This window comes from Sinohyriopsis cumingii, chromosome 5 (assembly GCF_028554795.1).
Source record: "Sinohyriopsis cumingii isolate HCF-2022 chromosome 5, ASM2855479v2, whole genome shotgun sequence".
Classification (NCBI taxonomy): Eukaryota; Metazoa; Mollusca; class Bivalvia; order Unionida; family Unionidae; genus Sinohyriopsis; species Sinohyriopsis cumingii.
Window position 1 is genome coordinate 86,562,054 of NC_142965.1, and position 27,447 is coordinate 86,589,500.

Genomic DNA, 27,447 nt, shown 5'->3' on the forward strand with positions numbered 1-27,447 from the left:
GCATTGTTTCACAGCAATTATTTAAAACTCTCTCTTGGACAACACAAACAAAATGATCACTAAGTTAAAGATGAAACAGAAATAAGGCTTAATGAACAGTGTGTCGTATGTTTGTCCGGAAATAATATGGCCGACAACCCAGTGCCTAGTGGGTAAATGACATCATACAAGTATGTATAGGTCGCTAAGCAATCGTACTGGGTACCAGTTAACATACAGAGAAAGACCTGTGAAATAATTTTAGTATCGTGAAACCTCAAAACAATACTAGTTACAAGAAAATATTTATGTGTTAGAGGTCCTGTTTGAGAACAAAATTGAAGAAAGAAGAGATATCATGTTTTTACATTAGGTTTTTTCAGAAAGCAAGATAGCATTTTACTTCACTCTCTATTAATTTACTCGAAGATTTACATTAGTTATGTGAATAGAATATTATGTCTGAAATGAGAAAAATAAATAGATTTAAGCCAGTATAAAATTAATTTCCCTTGGAATATTAATGTGATCTCAAAATTTTCAACATAAATCATGATTATACAAGTTTCATTGAGCATAAAATTAATTTCCCTTGGAGGATTAATGTGATCTCAAAATGTCCAACATAAATCTTGATTATACTAGTTTCATTGAGAATAACGAAAGTTGGGCATTATATCTGGCTCGAGTAGGTTTGCTACCAATCATTTGTACTCTACAGATAATTGTCATATATGTTGTGGAGAAAAAAAATACATGATATAAATATGCATCCTTTACGATATGTCCATCAGACTTTTCACGATAGATTACAGAGATAGCATGCAGAAATAGCGTGACAATACAGGTTGCATTTCCTTTAATATTACTAATCCAACTGCTGCTGCTGCTGCTGCTGCTGATAATAATAATAATAAGAAGAAGAAGAAGAACAACAACAACAACAACAGCAACAACAACAATAACGATAAATACTAAAAAATTATTTAATTTTGAATAGAAATATCATAATTACCACCGCTCCGCTGGATTAGTGGTTAATGCGTCGACCTCGGAAGAGGCAGGTCACGGATTCGAACCGAGGCCGAGTCATACCAAAGACTCTGTAGGCGGCGCTCAGCATTAAGAGGTTAGGTTTAGGACTGGTCGGCCTGGTGTCAGAATAATGTGACTGGGTGAGACATCATGCTATGTGTCTGTAGCATGTTGCCCCAGTCTTAGACATCACTATAAACTGCCCCACTGCAGACATCATAGCGATATGACTGGAAATTTTGTATAGCTACGTTAAAAATCCAAAACACACACACATATCATATTTACCATGACCTATATCACAAGTAGCACGATCATTATCATCATTCTTGAGGTTTACAGCCGATGAAAGCAAAACAAAGTACATTGTTTTTTCCTATGTCTGTTATTGGTTCTAGATAATATAGTTATAGTGCATGAATAAACAGAATAATCTACCCAGTTGTATTCACTTCATTGTTAGAAATAAATGTCGGTTTAAACGGAAAGAGACACTCCCGGGTCAAACATTATTAAAGGGTACAGTAGATGATTTGTGAATATATGATCCTCCTTGAGATAAAAAGCCTGTTTTGGTTTCAAATATCAACTATAAATTTGAAAGGTTTTGTGATGTATACATTTATACAGAAATGTTTCCATAAGCCAGTCTTAAATATAAAATTGGCATTTTACGGATAAACATATGATACTAAATTGCCGCATTTCATTCTTATTTATACACTGGGAAGTCACATTCATTTTCTTTCACCTTAGGGGGAACATCTTTGTGATACTTTACCAAAATCTAAAAGGGAAGCGAAACTTCGCGATAGTTTCCGAATGTATTTCAATGATGAAGATGTTGCAAGGTGTAATACGACATGTTTATTTCATTATTAATATATACTATTGTTGACACGTAAAATACTGTGAAAAAGGACATTAGACATAGAGATTACCGATATAAAACTTAATAATAATGAAATAGAACAATGCGTGTGTTATATTTTCATGCATATACACTTTATATTACGGATACAGCGAATGCTTAGTGTGTGACTTGGTTCCAATAGGGCACCATTTAAACGTGTTATGGTATGCGGCTAAATATTTTATATCACTGTATGTAACTCTATATAGCTTCTTCTCTAATCCGTCATGGATACATTTTATCTTTGCTTCCACTCTTACCGTGTACTTCATGTGTGATTTCAGCTGTTATGGACATTCACAGCGTTTTATTTTTTATTGGGGAGGGAGTAGCATAAGTACAAATAATAAAAAAATTCTTCGTCGTTGACGTTTCGTCGAAAGCCATACACTATCATTAGCTTACAATGACGTCAATAATTCTCTTCTATAGAGTGTTTTTATCGTGCGCGCTTCATATGTTAACCAGTATTTTTTTCAGATTGTCGTTATGTCGGAAATTGAACACATTGCATCATTCTGTTTTAACACGACAACACTTCGGCAATGGTACTGTTTACTGCCATATTGGTATCCAATATGTATTTATGTAGGCAATCGTTAAGTAATAAGAACTATTTAGGTTTTATGTAGTCCCATAAAAAGTTTCTTATCTTCAATTTATTGTATTGCCGTGAATATTTCTTGTCTACGCCGTATATTTGTATCTCACGTACGCATGAATGCGGCATTTGTAAGTTACTCTATACACATTCGACTGACCGAAACGGTAATGCTTATGTTGAAGAGCGTTGAGGTGGAAAAGCAAGCAAAATTGGCAATGTTCCAGTACTGTCTTGAAATAAATGAGTTTCAGTTATTTACTTTGTGTTTGTTTTATAAGATTTTTAAATCAATATTACTATTTTAAGCACAACATTTTCACTGAGTTTAGATGACACAAACCATGTTTGTATGATCCACAATAAATGCGAAAGGAATATGTGGTACCTATCTCCTCTGCCCACTAATCTACACGTCTAATATCTATCATATCGTGCGCTTTTAATTTGGATACACGTGTAGTGTATTAATAGCTCTAATATGGACAATTAGCCTTTTATACATGGTAAATAAGAAGCCCTTAAATGATCCATAGATATAGAAATTACAAATTTACAGAGATGACTCTGAGATCAATAGTGTCAACTGAAATTTGGGACTATAGATTCGAATACCCAATATCAAAATATTTGCATATTGGATAGAACTCAGGTTAGTGATTTTTCGATACAGTGTTAGGCTGAAATAACATAATAAGAATGTTGAAACATCATTTATGTGAGCCTGTGAAATTGATTGATACACGCAAATGCAATATATACATAAACACTGTGAAGTCGTGTCCACCCCGTCGAAAACAAAATGTCACTTTCATTTAATTCTTTCCTGACGTTGGCAGGATTCTTTTTCCAATTGGTGGTGTTTTTGCTGTCCACATGCCACCTACAAGTACAAGAAATAAATTTAAGAAGGATAATATTAAGACTATTTTGACCGAATTTTAGGGTCTACCATTAATTAATAGACAAACAATTAAATCAGATAAAAACATTCAGGGCTTATTTGTCAACAACCTAACATATATATGTGCTATGTTTTTTCAATGCAAACTGTAATGTTCCAACATAAATATTCATATAAAGGTATCGTCCGAAAACTTGCTACAAAAGAATATTGAAGACATTTTCGTTCAATTTGTCTAGAATACACTTATTGGAACGTAACTCTTGTTATTCATTCTAAATCAACAAGAAGAGCTACGTTTTGACCAAGTTTCATTTTCCAAACGTTCATAAACTGATTAAACGCGGTGACAAGAAAACTGTCAACTGCGACTTGACGAATTAAACGACGTCACAAGACAACCGCCAACTGCGACTTGACGATTTGTAGAACAAACACACATGATAGAGCATGTGACTAGAAGAAGGAAAACATAAGAGTGACTAAGTTTCATCACGCTGCTCGTGCTTTATCTACTTACCAACAAATATTATGATGTTACTAACAGTGTTCTAAGATACACAGGTAAATGCAAACACTTAACAGGGCAAATGAAGGTGAAATATAAGTAACAGTAACCTTGTTTTAACTGAATGGTGTTGCAATCCATATGACACCTGTACATACACAAGTATTTGACATTATCGTCTACATCATCTGAGATAATTACCTCAATGCAAATAGAGACCAATAGTAACGGATCTAAATGAAAATGTAAACGCTGATTGATAAAGGCCTATTATTTGAGTTTGTCACTGATGATACCGATGAGTGCATTATGAAACAGTTCCCTATCAATCCATGTGACTCAAAGAGCTCAGTGTCAGTGTAAAGACTTAAACACAATGATTAAACGCATTGTTGACATCAGATTGGCTGACATATATCATGAGTTTTGAGGACATGAATACTTTCCACTTGATATTAAAATAATAAATGTGATGTATAAAATTTATGGGGAAAGTGAGCAAATTAGTCCTATTATTGAGCTCGTGTTACATCATAATATCACTTCAATATATAAAATTCAATTATTCAATAGGAACTGTGTTTTACATGTTGCTGTCGTTAAACAGAATGAAGATGATGCAGAGAAAGATCATGTTCCTTTACCATAAAGCCTACGACATTAGCTAGATAGTGATTTTAAATAATCGTTATTTAAATGAGAGAGAAATTTACGAAGGTCATTTTAGTTCTTTAAGCTTCGTATACCACATCAATAGCAAATTACAGTGTAAGATATTTTTGGGACTATGAGCCAGTCATGAACGGCGTTTGGGGGTGGTAAGTGGGGCAACCACCCCAGGACCCGCTTTTGAGGGGGGCCCGCGCTTCAGGCCTAAGGTCGTACTTATGAGTTTGTCAAGCTATATTATCCGGTAAATTGGAAACGCTGCGACAGGCCCAGCGCGGTCATGATCGGCCCAGGGTTTGTTCACTCATAACGCCGCCTCTGGAGCCAATACACGTTGTATAACCAACCCAATCTAATATTAAAATTATAAAATTAACACAAAACAAACTATATCAATATTGACGTTTCAGTGACATACAACTTGGGCAATATTTTGTGATATTTACCTGGAATGGAACCTTATGACAGTGTCTTAAATGTCGATATCAATTGTTCATGAAGTAAATTACGTACCGTTGTAAAAGTACAGGGACCAACACAAAAATTGTTATACTAATGTATGTTTCACTGGAGTCCCGTCATCGACAAATGTGCAGTTGCAGAGGGTATTGATTCTAATGTCCAATATCCAAAGTCTAAATTCCAACAGAAATCTAAGCTCAGGCTTATACATTTTTGGTACAGTTCTAGTATGAAATAATATGATATTGAGCTTGAAACATAATTTCTGGGGGACAGAAAATTATTAGTAAACACAAAGGAAAAGCATATATGAAGACAGTTAAATCGTGCTCCTCCACTACTATAAAGAAAGGTCACCTCTATTTAATTCTTACCTGCTGGTGGTTGGGTGCTTATTTTAATTGGTGGTGTTGTTGCAGTCGACATGTCAGCTACGAGTAAAAGAAATCAAATTTAGATAGAAATAATACAGGGAAAAAATGTCTATCTGAAACTTTTAAAATTCTAACTATAATATTCCAACATAAATACTCTTATAAAAGCATCGTCCGTAACTTGCTACAAAAGAAAATGTAAGAAACATATACATGATCACAAGTGGATACATTCACGTACGTTTTATAACTGCTGAAGTATGCTAATTGGCAGATTACACTTGCTAATTATTCTAAATCAAAAAGAAGCGGCTACGTTCTGGTAAGTCCTAATCCGCAAAAATTTCCTTAGTTTGATAAAAGGAGTCTCAAGAACATGCAAAGGTTGAAGAGGACGAATGTAGGTGAAGTGCTTTTAACAGTGACCTTGGTTTAACTGAATGATGTAAAACTCATATGATACGCGACATACACCCGTATGTGATTCCACCATCTACAGTACCTTATACAATGACCTCAATGCAACGTCTGAATAATAACAACTGATATTAATGCAAGGGTAATCACTGAACGATTGACAACAGTTCCTACTAATTGCGTTCTTCGCTGATGGATTTATTAGGCATTAGGAAACATTTCCTTGCGGATTCACGTATCACCACAACCAACGGGTCTGCCAAAGTGATCAAACCCAATGCATAACCTATCTATTGACATCAGCTCGACGGACAGGCATCTTGAACTTTGAAGAAGTAATTGCTTTGCAATTAGACTTAGAATCACTTAAGAGAGATATATTGCAACATGAAGGAGAAAGAGAATGTGCTTACCGTGTCGGTATCAATATATTGTGATGTACATTACGCGATCGTATCAAAGGCAGGGAGAAGCTTTTATGTTAATGTCAATGTCTGCATCACTGCAGTCCATTCTTAATAGATACACAAGAAATGGAGATTATTCTTCGAATATCCAATATGAACATATTTGCATCTAAATGGTTGGACTGTCTAATGATCAAAATAGTCCTCAATCTTAAGATTACTACATTTCTGAGGAATATTCGGGTGAAAACAAACAACATGATATAGAGATTGTTACACCATTTTTAGAAGACAATACAAATGTATTCATGCACAAAAATGCTACCAGTAGATATAAACATTCACTAGTGCAAATTAGAAATGACACATTTAAATCTTATTCTTATTATACGGTGATGAGAGGTCGAATCTTATCCCTGGTGCAAGTTTGTGTCGACATCACAGCTAAAAGAAATCAACTGTTTTGAAATTCGACTTTTAATAACTAAGTATATATGAAACATCAAGAAGTTGAGCAAATATTGTTGCTGCAATTAAATTAAACTTCGTACCGACACATGCTTAGAAAATAATTCAGTTGTTGAATGTGAAGCTATTTTTAAATTTGGAGATTTTTCCAACAGCGGAAGAGCAGGTTCCGCTAGCAAAAGGTCTTAGACATTCACTTAATACTGATTGTATATCATCATCCGTTTTGTCAGAGATATAATTACAAAGATTATAGTTTTATTTTTAAGCTTTCTGTTTTATATGAATATTGAATAGTATTTATAGTTTACGATGTTGTAAGACATATCAGCTACTGTTTGTTGAATAATAAATACAATCAAGTATTACATTTTATTTAAAAAAATCTCGTACAATTGTAAACGTTTCACACGCACGTTTGTGACAAAGTCACAAGAAAACTCAATATCGGCATGACCAGATTTCGTAGATTTTTTTCTTCTTAATGGCTTTGTACTCTTTATGTGACGTTTATGTATAACGGTCCATTGCTTTGTATGCAATGGTGTCCAAGAGACCTACATGTCACTGGAACATGAAATAGGTCACGGTAGTAGGATCTTATTGAAATTAAGAACACTGATGTCGCAGTTAACAGTGTCTAAGACACTAAATTTAACGCAAATGTTTCGCTGGGTGGATGCAGATGAAATATTGGTAACATTGACTTGTTGTTACTGAATAGTTTAATTCTCTTAATGACGCTAAGACATACATCATGCATACACAAGCACGAGAATCTATAATCAATAGTGCCTGAACTAAACGGAAAGCCTGCACAAAAGACGCAGATTTGAATCTAAAGGTATGCAATAGCTGCACAATAAATTCCTTATAACCTTATTTCTCTCTGATGGATACATTCGTATCATCAATCAGTTCATACCAAATGACGTGTTTCAAAAGTAAAGAAAATGACCTAAAAACAATGTATAACCTCCGTTTCAACATCATATCGACAGATAGATGACATCATTAGTTTTGAGAGGCCCTAATAACTTTGCAATCGGCTTAAGACAAATAAAGCACGACGTATTACTATGTCCTATGGGCTTACATTACGTAAGAAGAAAGAGCAAAACCAACACGTATTGTGTGGTTTAAAATATACATTTATTTCCCTAAGACACAAAGTAAAAACATTTAAAATGACCTACCGTTTCGTATGAGGTAATCTTGATACAATACAAAGGTACTCCGAATTAATAATATAATATGGTTATGTCCTAACAATACCGACCAATCACTATTTGAAAATACAGAGGCCTTTACTTGAATTCAAGGAAAATCCAAAGAAAATTATGTCCAAACTTTTTAATAATTTCACAATAATCCAGTGCATGGCATTCTCAGGATAAAATAAATGTTACAAGTTTTTTAATTCCAACAAATGTTATTAATTTAAATTATTAAATCAAGCTTTTCAATGTATCTTTGAAAAGATTGATGTAAACTCTTAAGAATGGGGAACGCTATATAAAAATCAGTCGATATAAGAAGATAATTTACTCTAAGAAAGCATTAGCTAAATTCGAAGCTACAAGAATATGAATTAGGCTTTCGGTGAATAATTTAAAATTATGAAATACGTTTGCTGCCAGCAACTGATGTTCCTGATTTAAACAATCACAAACTAAAACAATATGACCTTCCTACATTACAAATGTCCTCCTGTGTTCAGTCGGTGTTTACTTATCTTGGTACATCGATCTTGAGATTATTCATGAAATTAGTACTACATTTTATTCAAGTACTCATCTTTATAGTATACAATCCGTTCATATGATCTCATTAGTATGAAAGCCATTGACTAAATGACCCTTACAAATAATAGTATAAAGCTATATACGTGATATAGATATACTTAACAAGAAACATTCAAGGCGAAAGCCATAACATATTGTCTCATTCACGAACTTATTTTCATTTAAAACACCACGTGCGAAGATAACAAGTCTATTGTTCAATTCGAACGGCGACTTGTTGCTTTCCTGAAACATGGTGATTATATTAAATAGTCTCATACTATTGCTTCATACAGCTTTACAGTATCTTCCTCTTTGTCGGAAATAACATTACAGTTCTTTAATGTTTATATGCTACATGAATGCTCAGTGGCTATAGTAGTATACGATTTTACACAGGCTAACTCTTAGCCAATACAACCAGCATAAACAACATTATCTAATTTAGAATTTGAAAATAAATACGTGATGATGTCGCTCTATCAAAATGTAATTTACAACCCCTTGTCAAATGCTGGAACGTATCTGATTGCAGTTGACCGTCAACAGATGCATAATTGGTATGAATCCACGGGCTTCAGAGATTAGATATTCGAATGTCCGGTACAAAACTATTTCTATATAAAAATATGAACTGTCCAAAGTCCAAATAACAATAGGCACTGAACCTTAGGTTCTTAGATTTTAGGTAGAGTTTATGTGCAAAAATGAAATATTGAGACTGAAGCTTCATTTCCAGGAAACGTCACAACTGACTGATACACCGAAACGGCAAAATACATATATACATTCTCGAATAGCGATCTCCGCTCCGAAACAGAAATATCAGTTCCATTTAATTCTTACTTTATAGTGGCTGTGTACCTGTTCTCTTTGATGTTGTTGTTGTTGTCGTTGACATTACAGCTTCAAGAAAAAGAAAAGAATTTATGGGAGATAATATAAACATTATTTTGATCCGCCGTTTTGGTTTACCATTTAATAATATAGAAAGGAGATAACATCAATCAGTCGTTATACATGATACGGTTACGATAGTTTCATAACTAGACAAATGTACTATTTGGAGGATAATTACTTTTTTTTATCAATCATTCTAAATCAACATTATATGGTCATCTTTGCTCACCTTTACACAGCAAAGGTTCTGAAGTTTGATGAACTATTAACAGTGACATGATCGGTTTGGGTAGTTTTCTTTTGCTTGAAATATGGTCTAAGTTATGATGCATTTAGGTAACGCCACAGCGCCCTCTATGTAATAGTGACAAGAAGCTCTACTAACCAAAAATGCTGGTACATGCCACTGAAATAAGAAATACGTTACAGTGACTTCTTTCTGGCTGACGCTAATATACTTTTCGTGGTATATTTATATGCCATGAATTATGACTCTTGATCAAACGGTGTTCTAAGATATTGTTAAACGCAAAGGTAAGACGGACCTTGTCTCGACTGAATAGTGTAAACATACTCATTATTCCTGCACATGCAGACATATGTGACTCTACTATCTACACTGTCTGCTAAAGTTATTAAATATATCAATATTTTGTGCTTCATTTTTGTGCGTGATTGAGGGTAATGTCTACTTGGTTTTTGGCATGACTGCAAGAAGTAAACAAGATGTGTACTTGCATTTGAGTTCAAGATCTGGGTTTTCTCTATAAAATTATATTATGTCTTAGGTCAAGTGAAATTAGTATATATAGGATTTGGGAAGTAATTATTACCTCGTTTCAAATCAGTCTATGAGAATCTATTATTACAGTTTGAGAAATTATATATTTCAATTATTCACTTTATTTACAAAGTGTTCATTGACTTTTGAACTAAAGCATTACTTTGGGATTCTGAAGACCTCATTCAGAATACTATAAGTGCCTTTAAATTTTTATTTTGTAGTACTGGGAAATAAATTGTTTGTTGAACCTTACTACATTTGTTGTTTTCGCTTTTTCCTATCAAACTGTTTAAGACCTCAAAGTTGTAACATAGTGACCTAAATACAAAGTTTGATCGATCCTCGTGTACAAGTATGCACTGTCCTATCAAATATAGGTCGTATAAAACTAGTTTAGGTATAGAATGTATTAAACATCATGAAATATTTATGTACGAAGTAATGTGCCTCAACAAGAAATATTGCCTATGAAAATGGCCTAAACAAAATAAGTAACCTCAATGCTGACTTGAGATGAATGGACTGGCGAACCAACGTAATCTGTTTTGAAATAGTAACTTTTGTGATCCGGCTTAAGATAACGTAAGCGACAAAGCTGTCAAATATTATCGCATTCAGTAACGTATATTTCTTCATAATATAACTTACAGAGATAAGAATTCAATTGCTCTATATTAACTGTGTCGAATGTGTTGCTATTTTGAAAAGCGGAGATTTTCATACCGTGAGAGATCACGTTACCTTACCAACAGGTCTTAGACATTACGGTAATATTTATATTATCATCATTTTTGGCAAAGATTTAATTCCAAAGATAATAATAGTTTTTAACGTTTCTAAGTTATATCAGTATTGAAAAGCATTCATAGTCTACGATATTGTAATAACTCTCAGACAACAAACGTTGTATTAAAAACAAACACAATCAAATATCAGTGATGGATACAAACAAAAACAGTATATAATTTTAAAGTTGCAGACACATGTAACTTTCACAATATTATGGGCCACGATGGGCATGTTTACGTCAAAATCGAGCCCTTATTACATTGTTTTCTGTGATGGGCTCAATCTATTATGATGTACATTTCACACCCTTGTCCAAGGCAGGGACAAGCACATAAACTATCATGTTAATCAAGGTTTCATTGCAGTCCGTCGACAACAGATGCAAAGTTGCAGAGATTAGAAATTTGAATGTTCAATAACAAAATAGTTTCATATATATGATTGGACGATCCAAAGTCCAAATGCATTATACTTCGAACCACTGGTCCGTGAAATTTTGGAACAGATCTAGGTTGAAATAACATGATATGGAGACTGCAACATCATATATGGGAGACTTTGCAATTGGCTGGTACATGTAAAAGAAGCATATAGATAAACAATGTCCAGTCTTTCTACACCCCTACCCACCCCCACCGAATAAGAAATGTCACTTCCAGTTAATGCTTACCTGGTGGTGTTTGGGTGCTTGTTTTGATTGGGTGTGTTGTTATAGTCGATATGCCAGCTACAAGAAAAAAACATCAATTTTAGAGAGAAAATATTATGAGTATTTGTAGCCATGTTGTAGTCTAAATAATTAAATAATACAGGAAAGAAATAAAATCAGATAATGCTCGCAAGGCTCCTCTTTTAACAGACTCAACAGACTAATATATATATATATATATATATATATATATATATATATATATATATATATATATATATATATATATATATATATGTGTGTGTGTGTGTGTGTATGTATGTATGTATGTATGTATGTATGTATCAGTCTATGTGTTCGTGTGTGTTTGTAATATTTGAATAGCTTTCAGTGCAGACTATAATGTTGCAACATGATCATTCATATAAAATTATGGCCCAACTATTACTAAAAAAAAAAGTTTAGACATTTTATTTCCAATCCTCTGCCACAATTGTTAATAGGGAGATACCCTTGCGTCTCTTCATAGCAATACAAGATTGCTAATTAGAATATAGCACTTTTGCGTCGTTCTAAATCAGCAAGAAGCGGCTAATTTTGTGTTCAATTGTAGAATGCAAAAACGTTCCAAAAACTTGATAAATGGAATCACAAGGAAACTGGCAACTGCGACATTACCAGTTTTTAGTTGCTTTCTCTTGTCGGAATGATGGTCGACATTGTATGATGCATTCATGTAACACGCTTGGTAGCCTTGTACGCAACAAGAATCTGAACTTAGCACACATGCTAGTGCATGTTACTGGAACAAGAAGTATCTATGTTACAGTGACTGAGTTTCGTCATGCTACTCGTGCTGCATTTAAATATCAGCAAATATGATTCTGGTGCTAACAGCGTTCTAAGATACTCAGCTAAACGCAACGTTGAATGCAGGTCAAATAATGGTAATATTGGCCTTCTTTGACCTGACTGGTGTTAAACTCCGCAAGATACCTGCAAATACACACTTACGGAATCTACAATCTGCACTATCTGATACCATGACCTCAACGCAAAGCCAGACTAATAGCATCCGATCGTGATGCAAAGATAAGCTCTGAATGATAACCTGCAGGTCCTAATAATTGATTGTATTGCTGATCATGCTAACGGATGTATTACGCATTATAGAACATTTCCATACCAAGCCATATGTCTCAAACAGAACAGTGTATGCGTCAGTTACCTAAACACAATGATTAACGATAGTGTTGACATCGGATCGACGGCTAGACGACATAAATCGTCTTAAAGACGTATATGTTTTGGAATTGGTCTAAAAATAACTTCACCAAATTAAAGCGGAAAGTGAGTACCTATTGTCTATTGATGAGCTCATGTTACTATATAACACCACGTACATAAATATAAATTCAGTTGTTTAATAGCAACGGTGTTTTACATGGTGATGTCTTTAAACAGTGATTCATATATAGTGAAAGATCAAGTTTCTTTACTATAAAATCTCAAACATTCTATTGATTGTGACTTTAACTTATCGCCAGTTGTGTTCAGTAGAAATTTATAGTCATTTAGTTCCTTAAACTTTTTTACCGCATGAGTGCTGAATAGCATGTATAGCCTAAGACATCATATGAACTCTCAGCTAACACACCTTTTTTTACCAACCCAATCCAATATTAAAATGTAAAACAATTTAAAAACCTTGTATAATATTGACGTTTCAAAACATGAAACATGCAATTTGGCTATCAGTACCTCAAATGGAACTCTTATGACGATATTTTTTGGTCAGTCTTAAAAGATCAGAAGTTTAATAAACGTTTCGCAAGAAAACTGTCAACTGCGATGATGGTTTTTTATGCATTTTTCTCACATGATAAATTGCCCTGAATCCAATAGTGTCCAGGAAACAGAACTACGAACAGGCACTGGAACTTGCGTCTGGAACAAGAAATCCATTACAGTGACTTAGTTTAGTATTGTTCTTCATGACATATGTACATACCAACACATAAGAGTCTGTAGGTTCAGAGTTTTAAGAGACTGGGCTAAACGCAAACGTTGAACAAGGCGATTGGAGGTGAAATGTATTTAACAGTGAACTTGTTGAAATGAATGATGCAAAACACCACATGACACCTGCACATACACACGTATGTGACCCCACAATATACGATGGCTAATACAATGACCTCAGCGCAAACAAGACCTGTAACAACCGATCTTATTACTAAGGTAAGAACTGATCGATAGCATACGAATCCTAATAATTGCGTTACTTGCTGATAGATGTACAACGCATTATGAAACATTTCGCTACGAAGTGACGTGTCTCTGCAGGCACAATGTTTGCTATGGGTTTAACGACATTTTTCAGCACACGATAGGCTATGCATGGTGCCAGTATTAATGGTGGAGGAAGAACCCGGGAAAACCCCAAGAAGAACCACCGACCCACAAGAAGCTACCGGCAAGCTTTCTCACATACCCACATTGGACAATGTCTGCAAAAATGACCTAAAAGCAATGTTTAACCTCGGCGAACAGACAACATCATGAGTTTTGAAAAACGTAATTGGTTTGCAATTAAGGTTAAATTAACTTAAATGTGATAAATGAAACAATCAAGGAGAAAGAAAGAAAATAGTTTGCCCTGATTGTAATCACGTTTCGTCATAACAGCGCGTGTATAGTTAAGAAATGAAGTATACAATAGCAAATATGTCCCACGTGATGTTTTTATTTTTAATACCATTTGTATTGCTTTTATAATATAATCCACTTTGTCAGAGATAATTACAACGATTATATTAGTTTACTATGCTCTCTAAGTTACATGTTATATAGCAGTTATAGTCTGAAATAGTATTAGTCCTCCCAGACAATAAACGATCTATAATAACTCAGTCTAATATCAAAAAAAATATAAAAAAACGTTCTACAATCATAAAATTTCAGACACTTTTAACTTCTACGATGTTCTGGGGCAAGAAGAGAGTATTTACCTCGAGTCCAGCCATTAAGAGGGTGTTTACCGTGTCGGCATAAATTTATCGTTATGTACATTATGCGCACATTTCAAAGGCAGAGTCAAGCACAAGAGCTCTAATATTAATGTACGTTTCAGTGAAGTTCGTTTTCAACAGGCGAAAAATGCTATGAATGGATAAAACTTGTACATTAGCGATTCGAATGCCCAGTATGAAACTATTTGCATATTACATGTTGAACTGTCCAATGTCCCAGATAAAAGATTACGTGAACTTTAGGTTACTGTGTTTTCTGTCCAATTTTAAGTTGACATAACATTATACATATATATATATATATATATATATATATATATATATATATATATATATATATATATATATATATATATATATATATATATATATATATATGTGTGTGTGTGTGTGTGTGTGTGTGTGTGTGTGTGTGTGAAAAAGTATATATATATATATATATATATATATATATATATATATATATATATATATATATATATATATAAGTACATAGTAGATTCCTTATTCGGGGTCTACTCGGCGCTTCTTGCCTTGTCTCTTGTATTCATTCAACAGAGCATCTCTTGTCACATTCCTACAACAGTCTGCCCGAATAGTGTTTCCCCACTGTTGTAATGTCCTGGTGAAATTGCTTGCCGTGGTCGTAGCTGACTGCTCCGCAGTTCAGTGGAAAACAATCTAGATGACAGTGACAAAAATGTATCTTTAGTGACATGTTGCGATCAAGGCTTTTTAATGCCTTGAGGATGTTTTCCACCAACTCCCTGTAGCCGTATGTCTTGTTCTTTCTGAGAAAATGTGTTAACAACTAAGTGGAAGGCTTTTCGTGCCGTCTTTTCATTGCCTAGCATTGTACGGTCAAAGGCATCATCTCGAAGAAAATCACAAATATGAGGACCAAAAGAGACAACTTCCTTTATCTTAGCTTCACTTAACCTTGGACATTTTCCAGGGAGGTACTTGAAAAATGATTGTGTTTTGTCCATGGCCTTGACAAAGGTTTTCATCAGGCCCAGTTTGATGTGCAAGGGTGGTAACAAAATCGAGCTTGATTCAACAAGTGGTGGATGCTGAACACTTTTTGTCCCAGTCTCTCTTGATGTATTGGAAATCTCTCGCATGACTATCTCATTCGTAGAGAAAGCAGCAGTACGTTGTGTATCCAGCCTGCAGACCAAGCAACAAAGCAAGAATCTTCAAAACGCCATAGATCTGCCATTAATGCTGGTCCTAGTTTATACACCTCAAACGTTGTTTCACGTTTTCATAGGTTTCCTTCATATGGACTGCATGATCAGCTGGAATTGATGGCAACACATTGTCATTATTCAGCAAAATAGATTTAAAACTCGTCTACAATAAATCAATGCACAGTCTTCATTGATCTGGATCATGAACGATGTTATGAACTGCCATCACACCATCGATGCTGAGCAACTTCCATGAAGAAGAATATTACAAGATCCTTTTTTGGCGGTAACGGAACATGGAAACCTAACATCACCTGCCAGGAGATTCCACAGCTGTAGGCTGGAACCCAAATGCTCTCTCTTACTCTTAGATAGTTCCGAATCCTTGACCAGGTCATTCAGTTCACTTGGTGTTTTGAGACGTGGTTCAGAGGAGAAGGATGGGAAAATATCTGGGTCATGTGACATTGATGCTTCAGGACGAGAAGTGTCATCCTTTGCCTCCATCTAAACGGAAATGTTTCCCGTTGCAAAATATAACACTGTCAAATAAGAGGGCACTCTATGATTTCGAGAGATCATATAGGGCAATTAGTCCAGTAGATTTAAGCTTAATTATGATTGCATCACCCATGACTTCTAGGAATAATATGATGCATTTCATATAATGTATGACGCAATACCAGCTTCACATTACATCATTTATTGGTTTACCTATAAAGCAAATACTGTAGAAACACAGTCGTAGATTTAGTCATGGATCAGTTAAAGATGTATTTTAATCATTTCTGGGTTGCATTGAGATCCCTTCGCGTTATAACTCACTTATCCTGCATCATTACCAAGTCAAGGGTCGTATACACTGACCCAGAATCATGTCTGTAAAACTAGAGCCAATCAACAATTTTAAGCATCATTTTCGTTTTCAATGACCCAGAAGTATGCAAGTTTGACTACATTTATTACCGAAGCATTTTGGTTTTAGACCAGTGTTACATGAATGATGAATACTATGTATAGCCTAAGATATTATAAGACCTATTGGCTAATGCAGGCTGTATAAATAACACAATCAAATATTACAACAAAAACAAAACAAAATCATTGTACTAAGTTAAAAGTTTCACGCCTATGTTTGTCACGGAGTCACAAGAAAGAGTCACAACATCGTCATAATCGGAATTCATAGTTTTCGTGTTTTGTGCTCTTTATGTATGTATAATGTTACGTTGCTTTGAATGCTAGTGTCAAAGGCATTGAAATGTTAGTGCATGTCACTGAACCGCGACTACCAATGAATGATGGGAGTAATGCTCATCAGTCATTTCGACATGAAGAACGGCTTAAGCTCACTTGAGCAAGATACATAAAAATCAAGGAGAAAGCCAGCAATTATTGTCTCGTTCACGAACGTATGTTCCTTCATAACACCACGTGCATAGATAAGAAGACTACTGTTCAATACGAACGGTGTTTTAAGTGTTGCTGTCTTTAGATACGTTGATTGTCATACAAAGAAAGATCAATTTCTTTTTACGAAAATGATTCGGACTTACGTTCGTAAAGATTTTATATTATCCTCAGTTTTATCGGAGACAAAATTACAGTTCGTAAAGTTTTCTATACCACATGAATGTTCTGTAGCTAATGTAATATTATCCAAGACGCCATGCAAAAACAACATAATCGAATTTAGAATGAAACAAATTATGTGCCGATATCACTCTGTCATGATGTATATTACACGACCCTGTCAAAGGTAGGGTCAAGCAAGAAAGCTGATATATGATGCATATTTGACTGCTGTTGATCTTAAACAGATGTACAGTTGCTATGGATGCACAGACTTTGGAGATTAGATATTCGAATGACCAATATCAAAATATTTCCACAGAAAAGTTTGGGCACTCCACAGTCTAATTCTGATATGCATTGAACCTCGTGTTCTTAGATTTTGGGTAGAGTTTAAGGTGCAAAAAAACATGATATTGAGAGTGAAGCATCATTTCCTTGAGACTTTGCAATTGCTACACCTAAACTGCAAATCTAGAAATGCGATCGTCCCTCCGAAATAAATCTTACTTGATGGTGGTTGTGTGCTTGCTCTCCCCGGTGGTGTTGTTGTCGACATTTCAGCTACAAGAAAAATAATTAATTTACAGTGAGGTTAAATAATATTTAGATAAGCTGTTTGGGTCTACCATTAGATACTATAGAAATGACATGACATCATCATTTTATGCCTCCTTGTTTTGTTCAAGTCATTGTATAATATCTGAATTTGGAGTATAAAACCTTTCTTTTATTAATCAGTGTAAATCAATAAGATGGGACTAATATGTGATCATCTTTACTCAACAAAATGTTATGAAGTTTGATAAACAGACTAATGAAACGCATAAACAGCGGTATGATAGATTTGCATAGCTTTCTTGTGCCTGAATGATGGTCTACTTTTTATGCTGATTTTATGTAACATGCCAAATTACCATATGTGCATAGTATCCAAGAAATTGAAGTAAACATATTCTGGTACAAGTCACTAAAACAAACAATACGTTACAGTGGCGTCATTTTGAATGCTCCTCGTGGTATATTTACATACCAAGAAATGTGATTCTGGTGCTAAGAGTGTTCTAAGATAATGTGTAAAACGCACAGGTTCAAACGTTACACAGGTCGTCATGGAGGCGAAATATAGGTAACAGTGATTTTGTTTTCACTGAAACTCCTCATGATAACTGCACATACAAACATATGTGACTCTTCAATCAATTGTCTGGTAAACTTATTAAGAATATCAATATTGTTTGCTTAATGTTTGTGGGTGACTGAGAATAATTTCTGCCTGATTTGGTCATGATTCTAAGAAGTAAACAAGATGCTTACTTGCATTTGAGTTCATGACATAAATGTTTCCCTCATAATTTCTAATGTATCTTAGGACAAGTCAAATAAGTAAATCAAACGGATCTGATGAGGTATTATTCACTCCAGTTTAATATCCATCTACTCGAACCTATTATCAAAAATTGTACTTCTGTTCACATATAATTTCAGCATAAATTTTATTTCAGTTCTTAATTTAAGTACAATGTGCTGAAATATAGGTTATATAAAAATTCAAATTGAGCCTGTATGATGGTCTTTTCTGTGTCGGTAACAATCTATTATAAAATATATTACACGCCTTTGTCAAAGACAGGGTCAAGCACTGAAACGGCTATGTTAATATAGGTTTCATCGTCAACAGATGCTAAGTTGCAGAGAGTAGAAATTCTAATGTTGATTATCAAAATGGTTGCATTTGTATTGTCGGACGATACAAAGTCCAAATACCAAATTACATCAAACCTCAGATTCATGAATCTGCGGTATAATAATATGGTGAAATAACATGATATAAAGACACAAACAGCGTTTCCGGGAGAAGTTATAATTGATTGATATACAAAAAGAAACAATAAAAATAAACATCGTCAAGCCGTGATTCTCCTTCCGATGAACAAATGCCACTTCCAGTTAGTTCTTACCTGGCGGTGACTGGGTACTTGTTTTAACTGACTTTGTTCCTGCAGTCGACATGCCAGCTACAAGCAAAATAAATCAACGTTAGATAGATAATATTACAATTATTTTGATCAGAGCTTTGGTTTACCATTATAAATTACAGAAACAAATATCAAATCAGCTAAAAGCATGTAAGGCTTCTTTGTCAACAGACAAACATGTAACCTCGACTAAGTTTTGGGCAAGAAGGGCATATTTACCGCGAATCCATCCATTATTATGGCGTTTACCGTGTCGGTATCAATCTATCGTGAGGTACATTACACGCCCGAATTAAAGGCACGAAAGCTGTTGTATTTATGTATCTTTTATTGCAGTCCGTTGTCAACTTATGCACAATGGCTATTAATGCATAGAACATGGAGATTAGAGGTTCGGATGCCCAATATCAAAATAAATGCATATCAAAGGTCGAATTCTCCAATGTCCTAAATAAAATGTTCCTCGAACATCGTGTCATTGCATTTTCCGTTGAAGTTTAGAGTGAAATAACATGATATAGAGCAGTGCTGTCCATTCCGTGGGACGCGGGTCGCATGCGGCCCGCGGGTTGATTTTAAATGGCCCCCCAGAGCTCGAGCAGCTATATAGTCGTTGCTTTTCATTTTCCTGCTGCTGTCCTTGGCTTCAAGAAAAACATTTTTCAGTGGCCCATGGCGTCAAAACTTTTGGACAGCAGTGATATAGAGATTTAAACTTCACTTGCACAAGACATTGAAATTTATTTATGCACAATAACGAAGCATTCAAATAAATATTTTGGAATCGATTTCCATCTACCCGTTCCTCCAAATTGGAAAGGACACTTAATTTTAATTCTTACTCTTAGTATATGCATGATGTTGCAGGTCTAATGCTATCCCTGGTGCAGGCTTTTGTCGGCACTACAGCTAAAACAAATCAGTTGTTTTGCAATCCGGTTTTCGATTACTTACCATATATGAAATATCAAGGAGAATGCGAGCAAATATTTTCGCATTCATTCACCTCTTGCTTAGGTATTGTTTTTAAATGCAGAAGTTCTCATACCGCAAAAGATCAAGTGTCCTTATCAAAAGGTCTTAGACATTCTCTTAATACTGATTTTATATTCTCATCAGTTGTGAAAGAGATAATTATAAATATTACTTTAGTTTTTAAGCTTTTTCCATTTACATGAATGTTGAATAGCAATTATAATGTAAGATCTTGTACGAAATCACAGCCAATACACGTTGTATAAACAACACAATAAAATTTTAAAATAAAAAATAAAACTTATTCAGTTTTAAAGTTTCACACACAATGGCTTCTAACGTAATCACAAGAAAATTCAGGAACAGCGCGACCGAATTACGCTGCTTTCTTTTTCCTCAGTACTGTTGTACTCTATGGTGCGTTAATGTATTATGCTTTGTTGCTCTGTATGCAATTATATTCAAAATATTACAAGCTAGTGCAGATCACTCGAACATGAAATAGGTAACATTGACTTAGACCAACACGAGGGAAGAAATGGTCATCAATTTTTCGATATAAAGAAATTATTTGACTGTCAAGGTGTCTCAGACACTAAGTTAAACGCAAATGTTTCAATGTTTGGATGCAGATGAAATATAGTAACACAAAACATGTTTTGACTAAATGGTGTAATGCTCTTCATGACACTAAAAAAGATAAACATATCGGACCTTTTATTGGAGAAAAAATAACAATTCTTTAAGCCTTTTGTACTATGCGAATGTACAGTAAGTATTTTAATGTTACATATCATAGCAATTATCAGCCAATACAATATGTATATACAACAAAATTATTTCCGTGTTGGTATAACGATATATATATATATTACATGTCTTTGTCAAAGGCAGGATCAAGTAAGAAAGTTGGTATACGAATGCACATTTCATTGCAGTTTCATTGCAGTCGATCGTAAACAGATGCAAAACTGCTATAGATGCACAGACTTTGGAGATCAGAGGATTAGTGTCCAATATCACAATATTTCAACCGAAAAAGTTGGACAGTCCAAAGCCCACATTCCGATATCCATCGAACCACAGGTTCGTAAATTTTATGTAGAGTTTATGGTAAAATAACGTAATATTGCGTTTGAAGCGTCATTTCAGAATTTACAATTGATTGATACACCGAAACGACAAATATGTATACATATTCTCGAAGCATGCTCCTCTCTCCGAAAAGGAAATGTCACTTCCATTTAATTCTTACCTGATGGTGGGTGGGTGCTTGTTCTCCACAGTGTTGTTGTTGTCGACATTACAGCTATAACAAAGAAATACATTATAGAGATATACAAATCATTTTGATCCGCGGTTTTGTTCTACCATTAAAAAATATGTAAAGGACATAACATCAGATGAATCTATTTATTTATCCTTCGTCAGCAAACTAACTGACACACACATAAATATATATATATATATATATATATATATATATATATATATATATATATATATATATATATATATATATATATATATATATATATATATATATATATATATATATATATATATATATATATATATATATATATATATATATATATATATACTGTCTTTCAACTACTACTTAATTTCCAAAAAAAAAATATTCATTGAACAAATATCGTCCAAAATTGATATCAAAGAAAATGTAAGTCAGTTTGGTTCCAGTCGGTTACTATGATCAAAAGGGAATACCGTTACGTTGCATTCATACCTGAACAAATGAGCCAATTGGAGGATAACACTTTTATTGTATTAACCATTCTAAAGAAACAAGAAGTGGCTTTAGCTTGGTCAGCAATCTATGAACATTTCTGATTTATGATAATCGTAGCCAAAAGAAAACTGTCAACAGCGGCAGGATCAATTTGCATATATGTGACATGCCAAATTGCCTTGCATGAAAAAGAGTTCAAGAAACTGAACAACGGACACACTCAGGTGCATGTTTTGACTAATGGTGCAAAACTCTTCATGATACCTTCACAAATACACATTTGTGACTCTACAATCAATGGTGTCTGCTAAAGTGACTTAAATGCACAATCTGTCCAAAGATTGGATCTTAACGTGGAGGTAGGCACTGAGCTATGAAATGTATGTATGTACATTTATTTATTTAACAAAAATGATGGTGAGAGCAAGCAAATATTGTCTCTGTCACGGAATTGTATAAATCCATTTATTTATTAAATATATGTATTCGGATTTCGTTTTATATGTACAACGATACCCGAGGGTGACTTATGAATATTGTACAAATATTTTGAAATAGTGAGTTCGGTTCATCTTATGTCGCACGTGCGAAGTGCTTTGGATAGGAAAAATATATATTCCTGATGCGCACAGACGATGTAGGGCTACATTGTCTGTGTATAAATACCTCAACGCAAGGAAATCTTTACATTTCGGAACGTATTGTCAGTGAGCAGTCTGCTTAAGCAGTTGCAAATCTTCAGCTGTATCGGTAAATGAGTTGTTTATTAATTTCCTATGTATATTTAAGGTTATACCTATTGTACTACCACTTTTAATTTTATATATTTTCTATGTAAATTCGGTTTGAGTAGTATAATGCAAATATTTGCTAGTATTGTATGTGACTTGACAAGATATCTATATTAGCAATAAAGTTGAATTTTATTGAGAAACGTTTAGAACCATATGATTCTTATCGGACACATGTGGGTTCACTTCTGAACCTGTTTATTGTTTTGTAATGTTGTGCCGATAACGTAATTTGTTTAGCTTACCATATATAATGACTTTACATGTTATCATATATCCCCGTGTCATTCTTAGTACACAGTGGTAGATGCATTTTCGGCTGATCACAGCTGACCATGGTGATCAGAGCTAACCGTGGCAGCTGGTGAGCTGATCCATAGTGACCAGAACTGATTGTGACAGCTGTGGAGCTGACCATGGTGGTCAGGGTTGACAGGTACCAGCTGAAGAGCTGACGATAGAAGTTGACCATGACGGCTGTGGCGCTGGCCATAGCGGCTGTGAAGCTGATATTGGAGCTGGTGATGAAGCTGGTTGAACGGCGGCCGTGCAGCTAATTGAACAGTGTGTTGCTGGTTGAATAGCAAGTGATCGGGCGTTGCTGAACGATTTGTGGACGCTGATTGCTTGGTTGACCAATGAATTGTATGTTAGTGGGTGACTACCTGTAATGATTACTGCTCGATTGACCAGTGTGACTGGTAGCCAAGTATTCTAGTGACGGGGTGTTTTAAATAACTCCATACATGTAATCTTTTAGCCGTGGGCTAAGTTTGGGGTTAATTATACCCATTCTTTTGGGACTGTTAAGATATTTTGTATGATATCTGTCCCATCGTTCCATTATGTTACTATTTGAGTAAAGTACCTCATTGTTTACTATTTGAGTAAAACACATCATCATTTTCGTCGTGTGAATTTACCGTAAATAAATTTTACTATTTGAGTAAAGTACATCTTTTTTCTCTATTTGAGTGAATACATCATTTTAATATGTGAGTAAAGTACATTATTTTTATTTTTTTAGTAAAACACGCCATTCTTGTCGTCGTGTGGAATTACTGTGAATCATTAACCTTTGTCCTTGTACTATTTAATGTTATTTACTTGTATTCACAGTTATGTTACATTAGTAGGTTCATGCGGATTGTGTTAATATGTCCAACGTGTTGGATCTAATACACACGCACGTATTAGTCATAATTCTTGTTTTATTCATGTAAACTCTATATTTTTGTCACCATCAAAACGTGTTCTGTTATAAATCCGAACCCGGTTTTCTCGCTACAGTCTCCTTTAGGAACTTAATGTTCCCTCACAACAAGATGTGAGTAGATAAAAATTCATTTTCTTCAACAGTAACTGTATCTTATGTGTTGCTGTCTTTAAATGCGAAGATTGTGATACCACAAAACAACAGGATCGCTTACCAAAAGGTCTCTGTCATTCTACTGGTACTGATTCTACAGTTTCGTCATTTTTGTCGGATATTTTGCGTCAACGAACACATTAGTTTTTCTAAGATATTTATGTTATTTAAGGTTTTAAGATCAACTAAAGCCAAAGATATACGAATTCTCAGCATGCACGTGCTGTACAACAATACAATCAAATATAAAATAAAAAACATTATACAATTTTAATGTTTTACATGCATATGACTAGGGCCATTTATGGTGCGTGACAGAAATAATTACTTCGAATCGAGCCCTTATCATTGTCTTTACTGTGTCGATATCAATCCGTCATGATGTACATTACACTCCCGTATCAACGGCAACGGAAGGCACTAGGGTTGTTACCATGATGTATGTATCATTACAGTACGTCGAAAGAAATGCATAATAGCCACGGATACATTGACTTTGGATTATAGAGATTCGAATTTCTTTTCCAAAACTATTTGAATATCCAATGCCCCAAAACCAATATTTCTCAAACTTCATGCTATTGAATCTTCTGCAGAAGCGTAGAGTCAAATAAGATGATATTGAGATTAAAACACAATTTCTGGGAGACTTTGCAAATAACTTCATAAAACATTTTCTAATCGTGCCCCACCGCCCCAACCACCCACTCGTAATAGAAATAATTCCACTTGCATTTAATTCTTGTTTATATTGTTGGATGGGTTTTCTTCTTAGTTCTTGCTTTTGTCGACATGACAGCTAAAACAATCAATTTTTGCTGAGATAATATTAAGATTATTTTGATAGGAGGCTTTCGGTCTACTCTTAGATGAGATAAGGAAATACTAATATTACATATTAGGTATTCAGTGCCCATTCATCAGCAGGCTAACATTTATCTTTAATAGATAAACGTTTATAAACTCACGCTATGATCCAGCTTAAATATTCAAATCAACACATCGTCAAAAAATTAGTATCATACAATTTTGTTCCAATCGTCTGCTATTCGTTATAATAAGGTCATATCGTTACATTAGTTTTATAACTGGGCAAATATGTTATTTGAAAGAAACGTCTTTTTGTTAATAATTCTCCTTAATCAACAAGATGTAAATACTTGTTTGGTCAGTTTCAATCTGCACAAATTTCTGAAGTTTTGTAAATGGAGTCACACAAAAAAAACAATCAACAGCGTCATGACCAGTTTGCATAGCTTTAATCATCTGAATGATGTTTTGCTCTTTTTGATACATTTATATAACATGCTAAAAAAATTGTCTGATATGCAATAGTGTCCAAGAACCTCATCCATGCGCACTTTGATTTGTATGTCATTGTAACAAGAAATAAGGGAGTTATGCTTCTCTTGATGCAATTACATAGCAAGTTATATAATTCTGCAACTAACGGAGTCTAGAATACTGAGATAAATGAAAACGTTATACTCTGGGATATAGGGGCAACAAGGGCTTTCTTTTGACTGAATGGCGTAATCCTCCTAATAACACTTGCACATACACACATATGTGACTCAATGAATAGTATCTATAAATAAAAATTACACGAAAAATTAAGAACAAAGTCTGACCAGTTTAAACTGATCTCAATGGAAATATAAGCACTGGGTTATGAAATGCCTGACCTATTCATTTAGTGTTTCGCTGATGAATGTGTTACACACATGGTGAGAAATTTAAATATCACGTCATGGTTCTCAGCAAGTAAAGATGTATAAGAAAATGACCTGGATATAATACCTAACCTCTGTGTTGACATCATATGGATGGACAAGTGGACAGACAAAATCCATTTTGCAGTGGCAATCCCAAGATCAAAGTGTGCAAATGTTGCCTCATTCATGAAGATATGTTCTTTAACAAGACCAAGTGCATAACTAAGAACCCAATTTTTCAAATATCAAAAGGTCTCAGACGTTTATTTCATACTTTTGCTCAGAGAAACAATTACAAGGGCCATACAAGTTATATGCTCAGGTATGTTTGATAATAATAGGAAATCTCAACTACTACAGGTCCATATGTTGTGGATCAAGAGCACGTGTGCCTAGCGCATGTTGTTGCTGTTCGAGTAAGACAAGTCGTACTGATAGTAAGCGCTGTCCACATGGTTGATTGGTGCCTCTCCCGGCTTGGGTTTGCTGACGGCATCCAGTCTGATGTAGATCCTGGTCCAAGGCTTGCAGTAGTTTTTGCGTGGTAAGTTTTTTCCGGGATAATTACTGAAGTGCAGCCGTGGAAGCTTTCCTAGTCTGGCCGCAATATCGCAACCGCGTTTTGTTTACTCTAGAGACTCCAACAAATACGAACTTTTATCCCCATATACAACGCAGGCGTACGAGTTGTTGGCTAGGACCAACACGTGGAGGCGGCCAACTGTCCCAGTATTTTGCTGAGACTATACGAGTATTTTGGGGAAGGGGTATCGCAGAATTTAACAACTTATGGACGTCGTTGATTTTTCCGACATGCCTGGTAATAAGAAAATCGTGGTATCATGGGTCCTTTCATTTCGACCGCGTTCGCGCGCTGCTGATAGACTCACTGGGAAGCAACAAGAACCAACTGTATCTGAACCTCTTGACATGCTATATGAAGTGGAAACGGGTCTGTTGTACGTGGACGTTACCAAAACAGACGACCAAGAGTAATGCGGAAGATTAGGATGTAACGACGCAACCATCTTCAAAGACTACAATACGCTAAGTCGACGCGTTAGAAGACCCGATATGATTCTTTAATAGCATCGACGACACAAAGGGGCCGGACGACATCATTATCTTTTACGATCGCGTTTTGCTGGCACGAGAGATTTACGAGCAGCTGCGTGTACCTGTGTGCTGCCGTCGCCGCTATCCGATGTTAGGACCTCTACGTCGGCGCCCACGACACTTGCATCTTGGCAAACTTAACTATCTTTGGATTCCGTAATTAGAACCGGCAACGAGATATCAAGTAGATGGCTGTGATGCCTAACCTGGCAGGCACTCTGGCCGACGACGACAACGACAACTGGTATGACCTAATGGTACAGGAGTATCCTTGCCAGCTCACCAATTCCGTTTTAGTTGGGAAGTGAG

General features: G+C 34.9%; 1 protein-coding gene across 1 annotated transcript in view; it reads right to left on the reverse strand.

Annotated features, from left to right (window-relative positions):
* Positions 1–3,254: 3,254 nt before the first annotated feature.
* LOC149799670 (uncharacterized) overlaps positions 3,255–27,447 on the reverse strand; it is a 30,752-nt gene continuing 6,559 nt past the window's right edge. The window contains exons 7-13 of the mRNA XM_089957109.1: positions 21,650–21,703; positions 19,402–19,458; positions 17,951–18,004; positions 11,665–11,721; positions 9,386–9,427; positions 5,446–5,502; positions 3,255–3,411 (exon numbers count right to left, since the gene is read on the reverse strand). Of these exons, the coding sequence (XP_089813235.1) occupies positions 3,344–3,411; positions 5,446–5,502; positions 9,386–9,427; positions 11,665–11,721; positions 17,951–18,004; positions 19,402–19,458; positions 21,650–21,703 (389 nt within the window). The 3' untranslated portion in view covers positions 3,255–3,343. The remainder of the gene's footprint in view (positions 3,412–5,445; positions 5,503–9,385; positions 9,428–11,664; positions 11,722–17,950; positions 18,005–19,401; positions 19,459–21,649; positions 21,704–27,447) is intronic.